Source organism: Varanus komodoensis, unplaced genomic scaffold (genome assembly GCF_004798865.1).
Source record: "Varanus komodoensis strain SLA01 unplaced genomic scaffold, ASM479886v1 scaffold25, whole genome shotgun sequence".
Lineage (NCBI taxonomy): Eukaryota > Metazoa > Chordata > Lepidosauria > Squamata > Varanidae > Varanus > Varanus komodoensis.
Genome location: NW_025335661.1, coordinates 9,581,525 through 9,605,436, shown reverse-complemented (window position 1 = coordinate 9,605,436; position 23,912 = coordinate 9,581,525). Strand labels below are relative to the sequence as shown.

The following is a 23,912-nucleotide window of genomic DNA, read 5'->3' as shown; positions in this document are numbered from 1 at the left end:
CCCCAGCTAGCTGGGAGTTGTGATCTAATGCATTTGGAGAGCACCAAGTTGGGACATGCTGTCAAACATTTTAATAGCTTAAATGTTGGTATATTGTGAAAATGTAAAAACATCCATGCTGGTTCAAATCAATGGTCCATCCAGTCCAGCAGTCCATTCATACAGTGGCAAATTAGCTTTCTACAAGATTCCTCAAGCAGGCTGGATATAAGAGTTCCACCTACCTGAGCTCCCTAGCAACCAGTATATACAGGCATACTGCCTCTGATAACAGAGGTAGCACATAGCCAACAAAGAGAAATAGCCCTTGTTTTGTTGAATCCCCTTTTAAAGCCAAATTGATGGCCATCACTACTTCTTGTGGCAATCAATTACATAAGTTAATTATGTGCTGTAAGAAGTACTTCATTATATTTGTCCTGAATCTCCCACCAGCTACCCAGGTTCTTGTATTATGGGAGAGGGGGAAAAATGTGTTCCTCCCACTTTTTCCATAGCATATATCATTTTAAACACCTCTATCATATCTCCCCCTACTCTTTTTTTTCCTAAGCTTAACTATCTCAGTTGTTGCAAATGTTCTTCATAGTGGAGTTGCTCTAGCCCTTCCATCATTTCAGTTGGCCTTCTCTGCACTTTTCCCAGCTCAGTAATCTCCTTTATCTGCACTTTACAGGTGCAGTGACCAGAACTGTACACAATATTCTAAGTACAGTCACACCAAAGATCTGTATCGGGACTCGTCAGTTCTGTTTGATTTAGGGAGGCATTCAAACAAATCTGGGATTGTGCATTAAGGCAGGATCACATGCCTATGATCTTTAGAGTATTGTATACATCTGCTCTAAGAATGCATGCTGGTCCTCCTCAGAACAACCCTGTGTGGTTGGTTAGGCTGAGGTTCAATGAGTTACCCAGCCAGCTCTAAGGCCTATACACTCTTATTTGATGCAAGTCAGGCAACTCCCCATTTAGGGCTAACCAAAAAAGCCACAAAAGAGTGGCATACGGTTACAGCTTCCCAATATAACTTAAGCTGTGGGGGGGGGGGGGAGTTAACGACCCTAGAAATAAGCCCCATACATTCCAACTGGGCTTTGTAGCAACTAAACCCCGAGGCTGCAATCCTTCCTCCGAGGAAACCAAATAGGCGGGAAGGTTCACTTTCGGCAGAATGACTCAGGCCGCCGCCTCGTTCCCCACCACGGATTCCTCCTTTCCCCGCTTACTCCCCACTGACGCCGCGGCCGTCGCTTCGCATTTTCCGCTCCTCGAGGGCCCGCCGCTCGAGAGGCGTGTCGGCGCTTGCCTTCAAAAGGGCTGGTTCTTCGCTGCGCCCTCCCTCGGAGGCCGGGGCGTGCGTGGCGCTGTTCGGTTCGCGCAGGACCGAGCGGCTGACAGGCAAAGCGCTGGAGAGATTTCCCGCCTCAGCCGCCATGACGCCCGCGGAGGAGCCAGGCAAATACATCTTGGGGATAGACATCGGCAGCACAGTGATCCGGTGCCATGTTTACGACAAGTCGGCGGTGCTCAAAGCATCTAGTGCTAGCCAGGTAACTGTTGTGGATGGACCATCTTGGGCAAGGAGGGAAGCGTGCGATCAAAGTTTCTGCAGCCCAATCACTAGACAGTCCCAGTCTGTTCATTAGTTCTTGCTCCCAGGTGCGTGCTACAGGACTGCACTCCCAGCAATGCAGGGTACAGGATTGCAGCCTAAGGCTCAGTTTTGTTTACTTCTAAGTAAAGATGTTGCTGCTTGTACTGTTAAGGGGCTTCTTCCCTGCTTTTTAAATGCCTTTGGTTTTTGCGACATCCTTCCCTAACAGCTGCTTCCTGCCTGTAGTTTTTCCTCAGGGTAGTAGAGTCTCCGCGTTCAATTGCTGCTTCACTGAATAAAGAGAGAATAATCTGGGTTGTTTTCCATCAAGGTGGCTTTAAGCATGCTCGCTACCTTGCAGATCCTGTTGCATTTTTGTGCCTCCTTTCTTGTACCCTAATCTTAGGCAATGAGTAGATAACAGCTTGCAGAATGATTGTATGTCAGCAGAAGCTATGTAAGCAACCTTCCTGACCTCAAATAGCCAACACGACAGGAGGGAGGAATACTGAAGTTCACTGCGTTAAATGTTCAAAATCCTGTGCTTACCAGCAGTATGGATAACCGCTGTTGTGATTGTCGCGTTTCATAATTTGTGTTGAAATTCCTTCTGATCTCACTGTTTACAGTTCTCCCCCACCCACCCCAATCATATGTACTGGGTATAACCTAAAGCTTTCCATTTTACTTTCTGCATCTGGTGAAGCCAGTTCTAGTCCACAAAACTTCTACCAGGAAAAGAATGTTAAGCTTTCAGGTGTTGTAAATAATTTGTTTTATAGGAATCGGGGCTTCTTTTTAAGTACTTTCTGTTGCTCTTGGTTCAAGTGGAACACTACAGTGCTAAAGTACAGGAAGGTTTTTCTTGATCAAATATTGGTTTGAAAGCAAGTTTCAGTGAAGTGTTTTACCTTGCTATCACAGAATAGAGACTTTCAAGCTTTGCTATCACAGGACATTCCCATATCCTGAAAATAAACTACCTGTGTTTAGAAGACAGAGTTAGGTTTCAGATTGCTAAAGCTGTGGTGAATGAAAAAAGAATCCAGGAGTTAGAATTCCAGGATAATGATGGTACAAATAGTTGTTGTTGGTACATTTAGAACACATTTTGTTTGGAAATATTATGTTACAGATGCATTGTACAGATACTATTTAATGTCTTTTTTTGTACTTGTGGTGTACTTGTTTCCAAGTGAGCACAGTTGTTGCAAACCTCATCTTCTTTCTTTGATTATTCTTCTATGCTATGTTTCTCAGATCAAAGAATCGTAGTGCTATGCTCTCTCCCTCTCCCTTACTTTTGACCACTAGCTAACAGAGTGTCTTTTGACTGGGATATACAGCTTTCTTTTCTAACCAAAGGGGGGAAAATAATTAAATAGAACCTCTTTTTAAAGGAACCCAGAATCAGCCTGTCGGAACTCTTTTTGGCAAGAAGGTGGGGGGATACATTGTTACACTTTCTGAAGCACCTAGAGCAGCGGTCCTCAAACTTTTGGAATAGGGTCCCAGTTGAAAGGCTGTGGTGCCTGGGTGCGGGCCAGTGAGGTACCGTCGGGCGCACGCTCGGTGGCATTGGGCATGAGTGGCAGTGTGGCTCCCTTGCTTGGAGAACTCCCAGCGAGTCCAAAACCATCTCCGAGCGAGTGAACCACCACCTCCCCGCCCATGCTGCGAGGCAGCGACGAGCGCACGCATATGGGAGGCAGGTGGTAGTGGCAGCTTGCTCACTCGGGGACCATCTCCGAGCAAGCAAGCCACCACCTCCCCGACGGTGCAGCAAGCACGTGCTTGGGTGTCGAACGGCAGCATGGGCTGAATGGATGGCCATGGCGGGCCGGATCTGTTCTGCGGGCCATAGTTTGAGGACCCGTGACCTAGAGGATTGGGGGAAAGGGCAATATGTCACTAACCCATGAATTACTATGGCAAAAAGAACAAAGAAATGCCTTTTTAAATGCTTCCAAGAGAATCCAAAGGAGGGAAGCATTTGAAGCCTCCTTTGGAGGATATAAAGGGCTTCATATTGCTGTTTGTTGGCATCAGACACCTCAGAACTTTATCCCAGCTGAGGCTTGTGGTAAATTCATTTTTCAAAATTAACCAATACCTTGTGAATAAAAGAATTGACAGTCACTTAGGCACTTTGAAGGGGTTGTCAGTGGCTGTCGAAACAGGGATTATGAAGGCTCCTCCCCATCATCTAAATTGAACTTGCAAAAAAGCCAGATGTGCCAAAAATGGCTTGGGGATTGCAGCAAGAAGAACAGCAAGTGCCAAGTATCCTCAAGTGCTGCTTGAGCACTTGTGGGGCAGCTGGCAGTAGTCGGGACAAGCTCAGGAAGTGCAGCAAAGGTTTTTGTCTCCCTTGCTGTGCACCTTGTAAACCTCTGAACTTTACCCATGCTATGGTCATGACGCCCCACAATGGGTAAAACAACCCAGAACAGCCCATGGGTTATCAGGATGATTTGCTTATGTTAGAAGAGGAAGCAAGCATGAGCAACCTGGGCTGGGTTAACCTGGGCCTAGGATTATGCATCTAGGATTTACTCTGCATGAAAGCAGCATGATCCAATATCCTGTGTGACAATTTATGTGGATATTGACCATTAATTTCTAATGTCTGTCATTTAATTTCTGTATGTTGTATGTTGGTTTGGGAATTATTAAAGAAGAGAATACAAATTATAAAGGTAAGACAGAAGAGCTGTCAATGAAGGGATTTCGCAGTACTGTATACGAAGTGGCCTTTTGATAAGTTCGTCAAAAACATAAGTCATATTTTTGTTTGGGTCTGATTGCCTGATAATCCTGTGTTTTCCATTAATAGGTAGAAATCCTTTATCCTCAGCTAGGTTGGGTTGAAATGGATCCTGAAAATCTGTGGACACAATTTGTTAGTGTGGTCAAAAATGCAGTTAAAGGTAAGCAAGCTGCTAAACAGTAACAATTCCAATATTGCAGTGTTCATATTATCCTGATCTTTATATCCTGCTTTTCAGGGACTTCAAAAAGCAGCTCACAAATATCAGTAATCTCAAAGCTGAGTTATTAAGCAAAAACATAATGTTTGATAGCTTATATCATGTCTTAACTTGTATGTTTACAGTCAACAAAAGTTATTGGGTGAGGTGGTATGTCTAAAAGCAAAATTCAGTGCATGCATTTACTCAGAAGTAAGCCCCTCTGAATTCAGTAGGGCTTAACTCATAGGCAAGTGTGATTGGATTGCAACTGATTTCAGAAATGAAAAATAAGAGCTCTCCCAAATAATTTGACGACAATTCCTAACAAGCATGGGTATGTATAGGTCTATACACTCTATATAAGCCAATGCATTCCATTAGTATTTAAAGCTGGTGTATTTGCAGTAATAGTATTTGGAGTCCTTGTAAGTATTTTGCAGAACTGGCTGTCTAACACAGCCCCTTCATTCTGGCTAATTATTGTACATGTTTTCGTTTCTGTTATGTAAATAGCAGCTGCCAGGGAAGGGAATGGTGAGGGAAGAAAAAAAATCCCATTTCTAAAATATGCTATTTACTTTTCAAGAGACATTGCCAAAGTTTTTTCCCAAGGCCAATGGTTTCTTTTAAATTTAAATAGGCTTCCCTGGTTTGTTATTTTTGTAACAAAAAGGATACACTTTATATTTGACTTTACCTGAATTTCTCTTGACTGGGGTAGAACCTCAGAGCTTGGGGCCAAATCCAGCCCACTTGATTCCCTAGAGGGGTCACACAGTGTCCCATCCCCATTCCCATGGTGATTTCCTGTCTTTGTGTAGTTTGTTCTCATTCTAACAGGCTGAAATGCATCACTTAGTTACATAGGCTTAGGTACTGGCAGTAAGAACTTTAAGCTAAAACATGCTGGTGGTGGTGATGGAGGTTGTTGTTGTTTGCCTTTGCTCCCTTTCAATTTAGTCTGTTTAGCTGCTTGCAGAACAGAATAGGTGGGGTATGCCTTATGTGGACCAGAATCTATTGCCAGCTCCACTAGTGGATGTACAGCTTTGGATACTGCCCCCTGACAGGTGGGGGATCACTTAGACAGTTTGCTAGAAACATCTGAAAGTAAAATGAAGACCTAAGCATATGGGACAGGCATATATTAGTATATCTAAGGTGTATGTGATGAGCAAGGCGTACAACATGGTTTGCTGATCAGATCAAGAATCCCACCCGTCTAAAGCTTTTCTTACAGCGTCAGGTTTTCAGCGGCCATATGTCAGAGCTTTCACTCATTTTGTCATGACACATCCCTTTGTGTTGCTTATGTTGCACCACAAATTGGAGATGACTTCATTGTGCAACTTCTTCGAATCACATGCCCATGACTCTTTCAATCACCATTTTGTCCCGTTAAATTTAATTAAATGTTCTATGAATGAGTATGCATGAACAATTTAAGATACTAGAGCTACATTACTACACTTGTTTCCTTGTTCAATGTTTCATCTTTTCTTTTAGCTGCAGGAATTCAAATGAGTCAAGTTTCTGCTCTTGGACTCTCAACACAGCGTGGAACTTTCATTACATGGAACAAGTATGTAGAATGCATGCTGGTTTTGACAGGTGCTTGTTGCTCTTGTGGTTCATTTGTTAATGTAAGCCGTCGTGAGATATTTATATAAAGGATGGCATATAAAAGCTTTTGATAAATAATTGATAAATAAATAAGAAGGTCTAACTATTTTCCCCTAGTAGATGACAGTGGTTCAAAAGGAGGTTTTATTAGGTGGTTTGTCACCTGCACAAGATTGATTGACTATGTCCAAGTCCTGTGCCTCAGCACTTGATCATCCTGCTGTATAACCTGTATTTTGAACAAGAATTTTAGGACCGAACATGGAGAAGCAGAATGGTTTTCTATGGGCAAAGAAATGAGTGTATATTAATGAGTGTATTTTATCTTCCTATCTGTTCAATCTATACACAGAACATATTATCAGGATAGCTGGATAACAGTCAGAAGAAAGAGTAAAAATTGGTACAAGAAACATCAATCATTTAAAATGCACAAATGATACAATATAACTGGCAGATTGCAGCACTTAATTGACTGCTGATAAACGTGAAAGAAGAAAGTGCAAAAGCAGAACTGCAAAAGAATATTAAGGAAACAAAAATCATGACTACAGAAGTATTACAGAAGTTTACTCAACAGTGAAGAAACTGAAATTATGAAAGATTTTGCATAACTTGGCTGAATCATCAATCCAAAGGGAGATCATGCCCAAGAATTAATAATCACCATCATCTGTCTCCTCTTCTCCTATGCTGGCATGATCTACGTCCATCATCATAGCACTCTCTACCCAGTACCACCTTTATGGTTGCTCTCCCACACTCTGACCCCTCCCCAGCTTTCATAGTCGCAGTCCAAACAACCCCCTAAAAAAGAAGCAGCACCTCTGCCACCCAGGTGCGAAACGGTCAGATGCCCCTCAGCTTTGCCCTTCAGAGCTGCCCTTTGGGCAGGCCAAGGAAAAAGGCTCCTGCGCTGGAAGGTCCCCACCTCAGCCTGGTGGTGGTAGGAGGCTGACGCGACTCCCCCGTGCTTTGCTACTGGCTGCCGCTTGGCAGCATGGTGGGGGAGGCGAAAAGGCAAGGCTGGAATGTGGCAGGTGGGTTCCCAACGCCTGGCAAGCTCTCCCCGGTGACAGCTGGTGTTCCTTTGCAAGTAATAATACAAATGCCCTTGGAGCCATCTGGGAGAAAAAGAAGATGGAGACTTGGACACGAAGCAAAGAATGAAGCTTCAAGTGAAAGGTTGTCTCACTGGAGACCAAGGCCAAGATCCTCTACACTATTGTATTTCCAATCATTACATTCAGGTGTGAAAGCTGACAAGAAAATGGATGCTTTTGAAGCATGTTACTGGACAAGACAAACAAGTGGATCCTAGATCAAATCAAACCAGAACATTCCCTGAAAGCAAATACAAGAACACTGAATGAAGCAGTTGTACTCTGGGCACAACATGAGAAAGCAAGACTCACAGTAGAAGACAATCATGCTAAGGGATGTCAAGGCAGAAGAAGAAAAGGTAGACCAACTATGAGATGGAGCATCTCCACAGAAGAAGCCACAGTCTTGAACTGTGCAGTTACAAGAACTGCGCAGTGCAGTCAAGGACAAGACATTTGAGAGGGCATTTGCTCATGGGGCCACCATAAGTGGGAGATGATTTGATAGCGCATAACAATTTCTTAGTTCAACATTTTTGTTGGGTATAATTCTGTGAGATGGGAATATAACAATAGGTGTGTCTCCAACTCTAAACTAAATAAATCTCACTGTTGTTAAACCGGTTGTTTTACTGGAAGATAAATTACCTGTATGATATTTGGTGTATATTACTTTAAGAGGGTTGAATAACTTTGAGTTCACACTGAACTTTTCTTTCATTATGAAATCTATTTAGCTTCTTGTACTCTTTGCGCATGAACATGCTGTGTAGTGTTGAAGTATATTTTCAACGAAAATGGACATAAATGGATTCACTGACAATCCGTGGACTGGATCCTAGTAATCCATTAATACAAATGGAGTAAAAATCTTGAAGATAGGTATATGACATTAAATAGGCTATTAAGCAACTTAGACCTATTATTATTTCAGGTGAATACATAATTAATTACCCTGGTGTAGACTTTGTAAAATATATGTAACTTCTATTTAAAAAAGTTTTACATTGGAGCAACATGTTAGAAAGAAGCTTAGGCTAGGATTGTTTGTGCTGATATGCTGCTTATTTACCTGCAGTGAGCTGTTTACACCCATTCATGCCATCTCCCACTTGAAGTATGCATTGAGTCAGTCTAGTTAATGATTCATTGTGATTCAGTTTGGGGCACAAGAAGAACCTTGCTGATCAGAGCACATATCTGTTTAACTATACAATAGTCATAGCAAAGATCTATCTAAATAACTTATGCTTTAGATCTTGTTTTGTATGTCACAGTCTGAGAGCAACTATAGTTGTTTGTGTATTTATTTGAAAAACTAGCTCTTGAAACATACTTCTTAGCAAGTCTTCAAGTGGGAAAACATAAGTGTTGCTTTTCTAATTAATTTTCCTAGCTATGCGTATATATTTGTGAGAAGTTAGAACAGCATAGTGTTGGAGTTATGTTATTTACTCAATTTGAAATGTATGACATTTGTTTAGTGCCCTACACAAAATTGCTTATAATAAACATGAAAATATTTTTGATACAAAATAAACAAAGCATGAAAAATCAAAGCCAACATTGAGAAGTATACTAGGCAATAAGAAAGAAGCTCAGAATTAAACACACATTTTAAAATGGAGAGGTCCAGAGGCCCTGGAAAACAAATGTCAGCAGAAAAGTTCACAAGCATAGTGGCAGGTAAGCCTCTCTGGGAAGGCTGTTCTGAAACTGGGGTGTTTGTAAGTGGGGCACCCAAGTAGCTATTCATCTTATTTCATTTGGTGGAACACTAGGAGTAGAGTCTCTGACAAAGTTTGGACCAACTTCAGTTTCTGAACAATTTTTTTAAGGTACTCTTGAATAGAGTGCATTGCACTAAACTAAGAAGGAGACTATGAAAGCACAGGTAATTGTGGTGTTTCAAGCCAGAATCTCACTTGAGTCTCAGTGCTGAATCTCAGTGTGAACCTGGTCTTTAAGGGGCTATGACCTCTACTAGAACAGGCTGAACACTAGTCATCTGGATGGCTGAACTGCAACAAAGCCTCCATTTTGTCTGGACTGAGGCTCTATTTATTTGCCCATTAGGCTCATCACATCCACGCTCTCCCCCCTGTTCCGCACACTCCTCCTGGTACAGTTCTCAAAGTTCCAACAGAGACAAACGGGTGGGGAGGTTGTAAGGAGTGTCTTCCTATGGATGTTTTTATTGCTAGTTTGGTCCTTAACAATGAACTTGCTGGATGTTCCTCAGCAAGCTAATATCTCCCTATTTCCTCTCCTACAGCCTCCATCCTGTCTCTGATCCTGAATCTCTGGAATGGGGAAAATTATATTTGCCTAGCTTAGTACATTTGGGACGCTGAACACTTATTGTAAAATCTGTCATCTTTCTCTGTTTTTTTTTCCAGGAAGACAGGAAAACCTTTTCATAACCTCATAAGCTGGCAAGACTCAAGAGCTGCTGAACTTACACAGTCCTGGAATGGATCTCTTACAATGAAGGTGATGTGGTATTCATGCACTTACTAAATGTAAGAAAAGGGGTGTATGTGTGCATGTACATTTGATTAAAAGCACTAAGAAGAAGATGGTCATGCATCGTGTTCTGCAGTGATATGTTGGTATTCTTTTCTCCAAGCTTTACTAGTATTGCTTCTTAAAGGAAATAACTCAGGCTGAAGCATACGTTGGAAGATCTGTGATGGATCATTCAACTGCTTTTATTACTAAATGTAGCATGGGTTGGATCTGGGCTGCAATGTGCTGAGTGGAGATAGCTAACTCTTTCCCCATCCTCAACATCACCACCCTATGCAAGAAATAACACACTGGGGTGAGGGGAGGTGGTTATGCACCACCTTTCTTCTTCTACACCCATCCTTCTGCAGCTACATTTCATAAAATAGAAAAATGGCAGCAGCCGCATGTGGTTCGATAATGGTCTTCTGACATAACGTGTCACTTGGACCTTATGCTAGGTTTCAGACAGTGCAGATTCTATTCTTGTTTTATAGAAAAAACTGAAAAAGTGTTGTGTAGTGTTAGCGTGTTGGACTGAAGGGTGGAGAGAGCACACAATTCACTGTTCCTTCCACTGCCCTTTATGAGAGGCCCTGCCCTGGTCAGTCTGGTATAAAGGCTAGATGCTTGGACTGAGGCTTAGGAGATCTGAATCAAGTCCTCACATCTCTATAAAGGTCACTAGGTGTCCAGACCAGGCATCCACTGTGAAATCTAACCATCCTCACAGGGTTATTGTTAGGTTAAAATGGAGAAGAGGAAGATCACATATGCCACCTTAGTCTCCTTTGAGAAAGGGTGGAATATAAATGTAACATATTTGTCTACTGTGACAAGTCTTAATCCCATTTGGATTACTGTAATATGCTTTACATGAGGCTGCCTCTGAAGAGTGTTCAGAGACTCCAGGTATTTCAGTGAGCTGCTACTAGACTGTAGAATGAGGCTGACTAAAGGGAACAAACAACTCCTGAACCAAAATAGCTTCACTGGATCCCAATCTGTTTTCAGGAACTGCTCAAAATGCTGGTCACAAGTTACAAAGTGTTACATGGCTCAAGTCCTTTCTATTTGAGAGATCATATTGTCCCCTATGAGTCTCTCTGTACCCTAAGATCTTTAGGGGATGCCCTTCTCGTGGCTCCACCTCCGTCCATCATAGGCACACCTGGTGGGAAGACAGGAGAGGGCCTTCTCAGCTCTCCAAGGCTCTGGAACTCCCTGTCCAGGAAGGCTGGATAGGTGCTTTCTTTGTTACACTTTTGGATGCAGGAAAACCTTTTCTCTTCCCTCAGGCCTTTGGAAATTGTCCTGACCTGTGAAATTGCATTGGATACTCTTGTCTGTATTATTTTTATTGCTGTTTGAATTTTGGCAATTTTTAAAAATGTAGTTGATTTATGTATATTTTTAATATTCATATGTTCTTATCAATGCCTTACTTGTGCATTTTTAATGCTGCAAACCACTTTGAGTTTCAATATAGGGAATAGGTTGAATATAAACAAATGTAATAAAATTGAGAATAAAAACAAGAGTAAGAAATTAATTAATAATGACAGTTGTCAGCATGAAGATTTTGTCATCTGCCATTAGGGGAGGGGGCACTGATACATTCCAGCCTCCCCTGGAAAGGAATATCTTAAATCATGAGACTGTTTTATTCCAGAGGTAGAAAGGAGGCCCAGCTCTTGCTTGTTACAGTCTGCTCAGATTCATCCAATTTGGAGGAGGAGGCTGAGGAGGAGATTTGGGGTGGCAACTGTGCAGTATCAGTATTGCATATTAAAGATGATCAGGCAGAACTTGAGAGCCAGTCCATCTTGGAAGAGCAGAGAGACATTTCAGAACAGGGTGGGATGGGGTGCTGGAAAAGGCATTTCTTGACCCTGTAAGGGATGATGGGAGAAACAAGCAGACCAATTAAGTATCCAGAATGCCTACTGTCTAGTCCTCCAGGATCAGGAGCCACTCTGAAAGTAGAGTCAGAGAGGGAATGGGGGAATCGGCTATGGATTCAACTCTTCACTTGGGAGGACGCTTCTCCTGCATCTCACATTGAATGCTAGATTGAGTTATATGAGACTATTAGAGCAATATACAAACTAAATACATACATACATACTGTTTTGTAGCATGTTGAGTTTCAATAAAAGAACTAAGACGAAAAGAGGGTGGGAGAGACATACTTAAAACACTAGCTTAGACCTGGTCTGTACAAGTAGCAGAATAAAGTGGTAACGTCCTGCTGATGGGACAAGTTGCAGATTGTACTTTGGAATGCTTACCTATGTGAAAAATACCCAGCAAACAAAAATCCAACATAACTAGTAAATGTCTGGAATAGAACTATTTTCCCTGCTATGAAAATAGTCTATATTTGCAGGATTTTATTAAACACAGAGGAGTATTTAAAAATAGTTTCCCACCAACTGTCTGAAATTAAGGAGTTTATTCTACTGTGTGGTTTTCTTTCCTTCGCCTTCACATGTAGACCAGAGTTCCTACTTCTCACCTGGGAAATAACCAAACTACTTTATTTCTCACTTGGCAGCAAGGATTGGTTTTGAACAGAAAAAAATATTTGAAAGTAACTTGGCAAGTAATATTGGACTACTTCTGATAACCCAGCAGCTCCTTTCTGACCCTCCATGTGTGGTGTCCATCTGAATAACTGATGTTCTTTCATAAGCCATGCTTAGAAATGTTATGTACAGCTGAAATGTTTTGTTATATAGATTAGGCCTTCCCAAACTGGTTCTTCAAGATATGTTGGTATTTCAGCCCTAATCATCCTGCAGCCAGCACAGCTGTTGATGTAGTAGTCCAACACTTATGAAAGGCGCAAGGTTAAGGGTGGCTGAGACAGATTGTGTGTGTCATAATTATTATTTTTTAAAAATAACTGAAGCCCTGAAGGAGAAAGATTAAATTATGATTAGAGAGCCAGTGTGGTGTAGTGGTTAAGAGCATGGGACTGGGACTCAGGTCTAGTCCCCGCTCGGCCATGGAGCCAACTGGGTGACTTTGGGCCAGTCACAGACTCTCAGCCCAACCTACCTCACAGGGTTGTTGTTGTGGGGATAAGATGGAGGAGGAGAATGATATAAGTTGCCTTGAGCCCTTTGTAGGAAAAAGGCAGAATATAAATCGATAAATAAATATTTATCCAAACTGTTTTGCTTTGGAACAGGCAGTACATGGTGCTTCTTCAGTCTTACACTTTTTCACTCGAAATGGACTATTTTTGATAGCAAGTTGTCTTCAATTTACAACGCAACATATCTCTTTAAGACTGGCTTGGGTTTTAAAGCATTTGCCTGAGGTAAGGCATGTGTTAATAGCCTCTGTACTGAGTTTTGAACTGGCTTATTCTTTAGTCAGTCCTATTGTCATAGTGGTATAATGTAGATTAGTAAAATAGCATGGTGTTTTCAGTAAACTACATTATAAAGTGTGGGAACTCTTAGGTTATTGAAATTTTAAGTCTCTACTTGCTTGTTCTGTAAAGTGCTAATTCGCCATGTATAATGCACTGTAGTTATTCAGTTCAGAGAATATCAGAGTCTGCATAACTGTAGCTAGGCTATCTCTTTCCAAATAAGAATAACTGGCATATCAGCCTTAGCTGATTAAAAGGTGTTCTGGGCCACTACTGACATTGATGAATCCAAGAACACCCCGAAACTATGAACTTAGTCCTTTAAGGGGAGTGCAGCTCTACTCAGAACAGGGTGAATATTATCCAGGCAGCAAACCACCCAGTAGCAGTGCCTTTGTCTTGTCTTGCTTGGGTCCCATCCAGTCCATTATTATGCCTAGGCAATGATTCAGAGCCACCACTTCTTCACATGGATGTGATGAATAGATAGAGATGCGTGTCATCCACATATGATTAACAGCTCAGATAATCTCCCCCAATGTTTCCATGTAGATGGTGAACAGCATGGGGGATAGAATAGTACCTTCAAGTTAGTTGGCCTTCATTTAAGCCATCAGTGCATTCCAGTACTTCTTTACAATGGATTCAGATGTTACAGAGAAATAGAGCTCTGTGTGGGGCGGGCGAGGAGAGAAAGAATCTCAGTGGACATGCTGGAAACTCCTAATGAGTAACAACTGGAAATTCTTGTCCTAGCTCTGATAACATTTTGGTTTCCTGTTGAATATCTTAATGATACTTGATGCAACTCTGTTGTCATTTATATTGAAGTGGAGTATACCTGGCCCCTTGAAATAAAACATAGACTGTTTTTCAGGTAGAGCAAGCTGCTAAAGAAGATAATTGTTGTTTTGGAACACTTGACACTTGGCTACTGTACAAACTAACCAAAGGTAAGATGGATGAGTTAAATAGGAGGGTGGGGGAGAGAAAGAATACATATACACACAGAAGTGTTGTGAGAGCAGACTGTACTCTCCTGTTGTTGTTCTCTCTGGTTTTGGGTCAATTACCACTTTGCTGCCACATGATTTTTGCCATTCAAGAGCTTTCCTTCTGACAGGAAGAGACTTTTTTGAGGGTCCTGGAGTGATAGGAGGAAGGACAAGAACATCTATTTACATTGTCAGTTTTCCATTTGCGTCCAAACAACATGTAGACTTTGTATAGAAAAGTTCCTGTGGGAGGTAGAATAGGAGTTCTGCAATTCTCTTCAATTTTTCCACCTTACCAGCTACTTTTTGAAATAGCCTTGCCTTCCTTTCCTCTGTTCTCACTGATCCTTTGGTAGTCCTTAAATATTTTCTTCAGACCTTTTCTGCATCTTTTAACTTAGCGGCACACTAGAAATGATGTAGTAGCCCCGTAAAAATGAGGTAAGTCTAATCAAAAAGGATCAGAGGCGACAAACTGAAGCCCGTTGGGCCTGACTTTTATGATTTGTCATCCAAAACATCCCCCCACCCACCCCCCCCATTACTTTCAATAGTGGAGCTAAGCTGAGGGGAAATAGACTTCAGGTGGCCTGCAACACAGAGTTGACTTTAACTCTTCATGCCCTGACTGATGTTAAAAATCAGACCCCACTTCACACTTGATACATAAAAGGGACAGATGTACAATTTAATAAATGAACCTTTGGCCATCCCGTTCTGTTTGCCTAGTAAGCAAAGGCATTCACTCCATGCCTTATGCATGTGAGGGGGCAATCACGCAATAAAGGCCTGTTAAGGCTACACTGTTGGCCTGCTCCAAGTTGCATATTCTCCCTACCCCCACCACCCACACATCAGCCTCTACAAGGGTAAACCATATGTGTGTAAAATACAGTGCACATAAGCTTTCCTAGAACTTGGAGCTTGCTTGCCCAGGATTCCTGGTCCGACAGAAGCTGACCCACACAAGTCCACAGGATGAGGTCAGTGCTGTGTTCCCATTGCCCCTGGTTCATGTGAACACCCCTGCACATGGGCACATATTAACTACATATTTATGTATGTATTTACTTACTGATGTTTATGAATAATTTCATTTATGAAATTTCTAAATGCTAAACAACAAACCATGTTAAACCATTAAAAAGTACCATATAAACTTGGTAGCTTTAAAATAAGGAATAAAATAAGGTCGCTGTTCTAGAATGTTGTATGTTTCAGTAGGCACTGAAAATTGAGAAAGGTTGATTACTACCTTATGTATACTTGGTAGAAATTCCAGTGAGTGGGCAGTGTATCTAATGCAATGTTGAATCATATTTGTTCCTTTTAATGCCCAGGTACAGTGTATGCCACAGATTATTCGAATGCTAGTTCCACTGGATTTTTTGATCCCTTTAAGGTATGACTAGTTCCTCATGCAGTGTTCTTAGAATGCTTAATCTGCATTGCATTTAACTTATTTTATGCATGTGGTTTCAGCTGCAGTGGAGTACATTCCTTAGCAAGTTACTTTCCATTCCAATATCATTGTTTCCCCCAGTAGAGGACACAAGGTAAGAATTAGTATGTATTTGTGTGTGTTTGGGATGTTCTAATTCAAAGCGTAAACACCTGTGTATTTATATAGAAAAAGGTAATAAATTAAACCACACCCAAATTCCATTTAGAACAGAAGCAGTGTAACTTTTACACCATGGACAGCACGATTCTGAGGCAGCTAGACAGTCTGGAGGGCCATATGATTTTTCGAAGTCCAGGTTGGAGTTGGGACTCGGAACTTGGAGTGCATTCCCCACCATGTTCTTGTAGCTGGTGTGCAAAGAACCGACTGTGGCTCTGTAGTTGTAAGAGATGAGCTTGGTGGCAGGCTTTTGGTAGCACCTCACACTCTTTCTTTCCCTCATGCTCCAAGGCATTGTTTTGCATGGTAGAAGAAGGGCTGAGATGAAGGTTATCCCTGCATTCTTCCCACTTGGCTTTGGATGCCCATAATACTCAGTTGTTTTGGGAAGCCTCTTTGGATTGTACCCTGAATATCTAAAATTCTGTTGGCTGTATTCTTGCAACTTTATTACTGAACTGAGAGCACTAACTTTGACCTTTCATTTATTTTAAGTTACAAGTATGGATGCACTGATGCTGAAATTTTTGGAGTGCCTATTGCAATAACAGCTTTGGTAAGTAAAAATGCTTTTTCTTTCCCATCCCTATAGCTAGATTTAGAACCACTTGGGTATTTACTGAAATTTACTTTTTTTATTTGTCTCCAGAGTGAAATATCAAAATGAAGGTAAAAAGCAAGAGTGAAAACAGCATCTTAACTGTAACATAAGATAAAAATGAATACATTAAAAGCACAACTATTAGCTTCTTGGAATTTCTTTAAATGGATACAATTTCTGAATTAAAGTGTGTGTGTATGGGGGGGGGTGTTGAATCAGGATTTCTTCCTACTCTCAGATTTCATTATTAATTCAATAACTGCATTCAGCTGCATAATAGGAAGGGGAGCAAGAATTGTTCTTTTACCTAATATAGATTTTAAAAATTCTAACTACTAGTGACAGCAGAGACTGAAAATACTTTCCATTGCCTGGCAGGATTATTACATCATGAGTTACTTTCTCAGCTATTCCTGCAAGAATCTGTTTCTTTGTATTTATGTATTCATTTATTAACACACACATACTGCCCTATCTGCTAGAGAGCCATAAAGATACTGTACAAAAATTTCAACATCAAAAATTAAAACAACTATATAATCATTAAAACTACTAATTTTGAAAATCAGATAAAAAACTACACACTTTTTTAGAGGGCAGAAGAATGAGTTTGAGAGAGTGTCTTTCATAGATTAGGGGTAGCACAGAAAAATGCCTTTCCTGCATGTCTAAAAAGAGGCCTTTCAAAAGGGCCTCTACTGTAAATCTTGGTATTTCATAGCAAAACAGATGGTCCCTCTAGGCAATTTAAGACTTTAAAGATTAGGAGGAACACCCTGAATGTAGATTGCACACAGAAAGAAATCTGATGTAGGAATTGGGTTCATCCCTTCTATAATGCAGGGTTCAAATAGTGTAGAATTGGATTTTGATTCAGAAGAGAAGGGACGAGATTCTCAGGTGAATTACCAAAGCCAGCAGACCCAGAAATAAACCAGTCATTCATTGAGAATCAGGCAGTTTCAAGTTCTGCTGGAAAATTCTAGTGAGCAAGCTGATGGGTGGGGGGTTTATAATTAATGCAATCATACAGTGTTAGGCTAAGAAGATGAACCAATTGAGATTGATCAGATACTCCAGGCAATTGGCCCAGCATGATTGACCTTGAAGTTGGGTTTAGCTTTGAGATGCTCCTTGGGGGCAGCCTTATGTAGAATGTATTGTAGTAGTCTATGTGTGATATGACTAAACCAATGAATCGGTTGCCAAGTCAGAAGAACCAGGAAGGGTTACAACTAGTACATCAAGCATGGTTGTCAAAACACATGCCTTGCAAGGTACAAGCACAGTGAATGATTAAGAAGTGCTCTCAAGTTTCAGACCAGATCCTTCAGGGGGAACTTAATCACCTCCAGGTCAGGCTGAAACCAAACCCCCAAAACAGACTTTCTACAGACAGGAAACTCCTCCTAGGGTTAATTCAGCTGTTCACCCTAATCCAGGCCATTATCAAACCCAGGCAATATTAAAGAGTGTAAACAGCTTTCTCAGTATTGAGTTATAAGGAGCAGAGCTGAAAGTCAGCAGTATATTGGTGGCATCTTACACCGAAGCACCAAATAATCTCTCACAGTGGTTTCATGTAAATATTAATAGCATGGGAAATGAGATGAAGAGCACTTCTGGGCACTGCCTCAAGGCCAGTCCAACCTCAGGGTCCAGAATTATAGCATGGTTGGTAGTGAGAGCCACCAAGAACTCCAGCTAAATAAGAGGACTGCATTCCCTTCATTCAGTTCTCAGTGTAGGTTAGCCACTAAAACTAGTAATGTAAGCTCAATCCCATGTCCCATCCAAAAGCCTGGTCAAAATGGATCTAAATAATCAGTTTGAATTCTGTGGGCAGGATTGGGAGCTTGTGGATTAGAGTTTTGTACCCCTGGACTAAAAAAATGCACGTCAGTTGTGAGATGTGGTTTACTTGTTTGTTCTATTTCTTTTCCTTTCTTTGAGAAACATGTACTGTATTCATTTTTCTACATAACATCAGAATTTCATTGTAATTCATCTTGGTCTCTGAAGGTGGCAGACCAGCAGGCAGCCATGTTTGGACAATGTTGTTTTGACACTGGTGATATTAAGGTTACCATGGGGACTGGCTCCTTTTGGGATATTAACACGGGAAGCAAAATCCACACATCTAAGAGAGGTAAGCTTGTATTTTTGCATTCTAAAAATTTGGCTGACAGGGTGATAAAAACAAATCAGATGAAGCCATAAATTGATCAATTGAGCAGATTACCTTCAGTATCTCTAAAGTGCTTATTGTTAATGGGGCTTATCTTCAGATATGTTAGCAAATGGGCATTAGATCAGCAACTAGACATTTGGGAGGTGAAAAGACTCACAACTTGCTTCTTCAGATGTCTCTCTATATAATTTCCATTGTGAATAGAAATGGGATTTCATTCAGTTTAGCAATTTATGCATGTCCTAAATTTCCTCTGGATGAATTTTGTCTTAGACCTGCCTTTCCCAACCTAGATGCCTCCTGCTGTCTTGGTTGTAACTCACAATATGTCTGATGATTGACCATGTTGGCTGGGGTTGACAGTTGTTATAGAAGCAAAAGCAGGGGAAAGCTGTGATAAACATGTTTTGGAAGTATTCAGTGGAATGTAGTCATAACTTGTCATAGTTCATTTTCTGTCTGACTTTGTGACTTACTTTCATTATTTTTCAAAAAGTGAGTCATGGTAACATAAAAATTAACAAATATTATTTACCAGTTAATATTTCTATTTCTCAGTGTCTGTGGTAATATAATGAAATGGAGGAGTCCTATTGTGTACCACATTCAGCCAAGCAGCCATGGCAGGGGCAGGCAAGCATGTATAAACCTCAGGTACACAATTATAAAAATAAATCAATAATTAAAACAAAAGAAAACAAGGTTAAATTGGTAAATTACAACAATATTTAGGGAAGTTCAGAAGTAAATAGAAACTTCTTGAACACTAACCTACAATACTGATTCTTACTATGTTACAGAAAAAAATGCCCATTTATTCACCCCATCAAAAATATGAAGACATTTTCCAGCAGAGGAGTAATGTTGCCATGCACATGTAATATAATGTAATATTAATAACATCATGTGTTTTATATATTTATTATTTATTATTGTATATATTTATTATTACACTTATTGTCACACACACACACAGACACACACAGACACACACACACACAATACACCCTGCTCTGTAAGCCTAGGGAGAAGTCCTTCTTGGCCTATGAAAAAGAATAAGTGGTCTGGTTCCCACCAATTGTTTTGGACTGCCTAGCTAGCATGGCCAATAGCCAGGGATAATTAGATTTGAAGTATAATATATAAACATTGTAATTTTCATTGTTAAGTCTGGCATCTTGATAGTGTAATGATGTGTCATTTATTTATTTACATTTATATAGAAGTTTACATCTAAACATATTTTAGATCAGTGAACAATAAAAGTTGAAAAGAATAAAACACTGTTAAAAATGAGACAAAATACCATTAAAAACAGTGACTGATCAGTCAAGGAAGACTTCTTATAATGTATAAGAAAATAGCACAAAAGTGCCTGCTTGCTCTGCAGCATCAAGGAGTTCTATAGGAAGGGGACGAACATTGGAGGCTCTTCTTCAGATGGATTCTGTCCTTGCCATAGGTGTATGCAGAACACCTAGGGGAATCCCATGTGATTATCTTAGTGACCAGGCAGGCTGATAAGGTTGGTTAGGACTTTAGACACCAGTAACAAAACTGGGAAATAGAAGCTCTGCATATCAACATGTTGTTGGCACTTGGCTCCAAATTCCCAATCACTATTCCCAGTGGCTTCATGTAGATGTCAAAGATGCATCATAATAAAATAGAATATAAAACCTTTAAATTTTTAAAGCAAATGGCAGCATGCCTAGGAATAAGAAAGAAGAGGCTGCTGGGAAAAGGGGTAGGAGAAGGAGAAGGGAAGCCCAAAAAGAAAGAAAGGAAGAAAGGGAATCTAGGAAGGGGACCCCTTCCTCAAAACTGTCGCATTTTCTACATATTTTTCACAGGCCAAAAAAAGTTGCTTATTGCTTCTATAAAGAAAAGATTAAAAATCTACCCCTCAGCTTCTCTTAGTAGAAGCCTGCACTGGCTCAAAAGCCATGCATGGAAAGACACCATTGGATACAACTGACCAAACCAAATAACTCATATCTTGTTACTTTAAGGTTTGTATCCACTGGTTGGTTGGAAAATTGGGGAAGAGGTGACATACTTAATTGAAGGCAATGCTGCTTCTACTGGGTACTCTGTAACATGGGCACAGAGCTTAGGTGAGTAGCATGAATTCAGTCTTGAGCCTGGAAACTTAGGCTGAAAAGCACTGACTGTTCCTATGTTGCTAACTTTGCAATATAGGAATTAAATTGCTTTTGTTCTTGTGATGGTTCTGGTTATATAAATATTATGTTATTTACTGTCTAGTTTCTTTGTATTATGCAGAAGTCAATGGAGACATTATGTGAAAATCGTAAGAGAAATATAAATACATTTAAACCTACTGTTTTGTATTTTAAAAAATGGAAATGCAGGTGAAGAGTTATCATAAGCTTAATATTACTTGCAGTTTAATGGCTGAAGATAAGGTTGAAAATATTTTCAGATTTTTCTGGCTTACCTTTTCCCCAGTGTCCTTTAGAAAACTCCAAGGATGTCTGTTTTCTCAGCATGCTGTAAATACTATGTCAGTTTAGTTTAGTATTTTATTTATTTATCTGTGTGTACATATAATTTTATGTTAAAATATTACTGTACTGTTTTCTGTATTTTCACAGATCTTTTCACCAGTGCTGAAGAGACATCAAAAATGGCCCACAGCCTGGCCAATTCAGGAGGAGTTTGTTTTGTTCCTTCTTTTAGTGGGTTGCAGGTAATAGTATTAACCATGATTTATTTACTGATGTACCATCCAACTCTCTTTTACAATTGTAATTGTTCACCATAAAACATATTCCATTCAGTCTTCAGTACTTTCCCCATAAGTATCAAATTAGAATGGTTATAAAATTATATTTTTAAAAATATGTAACATAAATGTCTATGTGCTGCTTATCGCTATCTTAATTTTTTTCCTTACTATGCTGCCTCTTATTGTCATCTGTAAGTTATTTTTCCTTAATATTTCAGTTTGTTCTTCAACATCTGCTGGCAGAACATACTAATGTATACTTTATTTTCATACATTTTTATTTTAGATTCCAGTGAATGACCCATATGCATGCACTTCTTTTATGGGGATCACATCTTCCACCACCAAAAAGCATCTTGTTCGAGCCGTATTGGAATCTATAGCTTTCAGGTACTAGGTTAGACATGCCCAGATAATATGTAATTTCTTTAGATTAGATCAGGATACATGTTATGTTAGCTGAATTAAGAGCCAAATAGTCGCTACTTTAAATCCAAATCTAGCAGCCATGTTTTTGCATTCTTATTCTATAGAAGATGCAGAAGACCCAGCGAAAGTCTCCTGCTGTCTGCCCTTTCTAGCTGCTAGTTACATCATAGTGTCATAACTGTTAGATATGCATTTATGCCAGAAGGCAATGGAGGGCTTATGCCTTCATCAATTCCCTTATATCCCACCAATTCCCATATGAAGTGGGGACCTCCCCCACACACTTCGACTTGCAGAAGGAAGTCTGAGGGCTTCTGGGGCCACTGGAAATGAATGAAAATGTTCATTTCTGGAAGAGGACAGAGCTCATATATGGGGGCTTGGCCAACTTGCCCTATTGAGAAACGAGTACTGTTGATTTCAGACATTCCTCTGGGAACTGCAATGGAATCAATTGTTCTTCGTCGTGGCCTCTGTGCATCACACACATGGGTGCTGCGCCTGCACAGTGCCTAGGCCGGAAGATTAAAAAGCTAATGTTTTTTTTCTTTTTGGCGGGAAAACTCCGCTCCCTCCCCCCCAGTGGTATAAATAGAGTGGAGTGTCCGCCATTTTATTCAGTCTTTGCGACCGCCGTTTCCTGTACCTCGTGCCTGTTAACGTCCCTCGCTCAGATCTTTGTGCTTACTGTCTGTTTTTGCAAAACCTTTATCCCTTCTTCAACTCACTTCTTATATTCCAAGTTTGTATATCTTCCTCCTTTTTTTCCCTACTACTCTTTCAAAAAAAAAACAAACAAACCCAAAAATATTATCTTACCCTCTATCCTGTCATCTTTTCTTCTTTTTCCATGATGGCGCAGCGAGCAGCCTTCCGCAAATGCACCGAATGTGGATCCAAAATGTTGCCTGCAGATCCGCATGATCTATGCCTCCTCTGCCTCAGTGAGGGGCATAGGACTGACAAGTGCGGCCATTGCTTGGCGTTTACCAAGCAAGTGGGGAATAACAGGGAGAACCGTCTGCAGAAACTCCTCTGGGACCAGGCCTTGATGCAGTCCGATCAACTGCTCTTACGGCCTGGTTCCTCTTCAGCCGCACCTCCTCAGCGCTCTGCCTCAACTGTGAGCGCTCCTCCGAAGCATCCTGCTTCCACCTCTCCTCCTCAGCGTCCTTCGGCTGAAGGCGCTACTCCAACGGAGACCCAGGTGCAGCCTTCCTCCCCAGCCAAGAAATGGGAGAAGCACAAGCACACGGGCTCAGATAAGCCTTCCACTCATAAAATACTGAGGAAGGAGAAGGCAGATAAGCCCGCTCGTAAAACCAAGAAACCTGACCGCCCCAAACACCGGGGCTCGGGTTCATTGGGCTTCTCGGTACTGTCTGCCGCCATGGTACCGACCCCTTTGGGACTGGCTCTGCAATCTACTATGCAGGTGACACCGGCGGGATCTCCCAGGCCTGTCATTCGGTCTGAGACCGTGCTGCCTCAACACACGGAGGAGCTGCTTCGGGAGTCCATCTCTGATGGTGAGATTAGGGACTCCCCACCGAGGGAACGATCTCCAACACCAATGCCCATGACTGAGCCACCTGCGGAGTCACCGCCACCACCCAGGCATCGCAGCCGCTCATCGGAACACCGGGATGATGATTGGAGGATGCATGGATATGGTGCCTTCCCAGACTGGGGTGGTTATCAATCCTATCCATATTTCCCTCGGGATCGTAGGTCTCCATCAGTCCTGGGAGACTTGCCTTCGACGTCCAGGCATGTGGAGAGGGGACACCCGACCTCCCCTGAAACATTGTCCTTGAGTGACTGTCACCACTATTGTCCAGACTCGGACGAGTCGTAGGTCGACTCTACATCCCCCGATGTAGTGATTACTTCCCAAGGACCTGCTTCACCCAGTGAGCCACATGTTTCCATTACGGAGCTCATGTCCCGCCTCGTTCGTTCCCTCGAGAGCAAAGCGAACCAGCAGCCCCGCCCATCCACGGATCGGTTCTATGATGTCGTGAGGGGAGAGCAGTCCGCAGCCATAGCCCTGCCGCTAATCACTACACTTCGGCAGGCTATGGTCCAACCCTGGGATCAACCGGCCCAACTGCAGGCCACCTCCCGTCAGT

The 23,912-nt window shown here is 41.3% G+C and overlaps 1 protein-coding gene across 5 annotated transcripts in view; it reads left to right on the top strand.

Annotated features, from left to right (window-relative positions):
- The first annotated feature begins 1,363 nt into the window (after positions 1-1,363).
- GK5 (glycerol kinase 5) overlaps positions 1,364-23,912 on the top strand; it is a 35,040-nt gene continuing 12,491 nt past the window's right edge. For 3 of the 5 annotated variants that reach the window (XM_044432877.1, XM_044432881.1, XM_044432879.1), the window contains exons 1-13: positions 1,364-1,553; positions 4,434-4,527; positions 6,076-6,151; positions 9,695-9,788; positions 13,000-13,131; positions 14,066-14,141; positions 15,524-15,585; positions 15,666-15,739; positions 16,303-16,363; positions 18,431-18,557; positions 20,612-20,716; positions 21,218-21,312; positions 21,638-21,741. In XM_044432877.1, the coding sequence (XP_044288812.1) occupies positions 1,437-1,553; positions 4,434-4,527; positions 6,076-6,151; positions 9,695-9,788; positions 13,000-13,131; positions 14,066-14,141; positions 15,524-15,585; positions 15,666-15,739; positions 16,303-16,363; positions 18,431-18,557; positions 20,612-20,716; positions 21,218-21,312; positions 21,638-21,741 (1,217 nt within the window). In that variant the 5' untranslated portion in view covers positions 1,364-1,436. Of the gene's footprint in view, positions 1,554-4,433; positions 4,528-6,075; positions 6,181-9,694; positions 9,789-12,999; positions 13,132-14,065; positions 14,142-15,523; positions 15,586-15,665; positions 15,740-16,302; positions 16,364-18,430; positions 18,558-20,611; positions 20,717-21,217; positions 21,313-21,637; positions 21,742-23,912 lie in introns of those variants that run through there. The other 2 variants (XM_044432878.1, XM_044432880.1) reach the window with 2 other exon arrangements.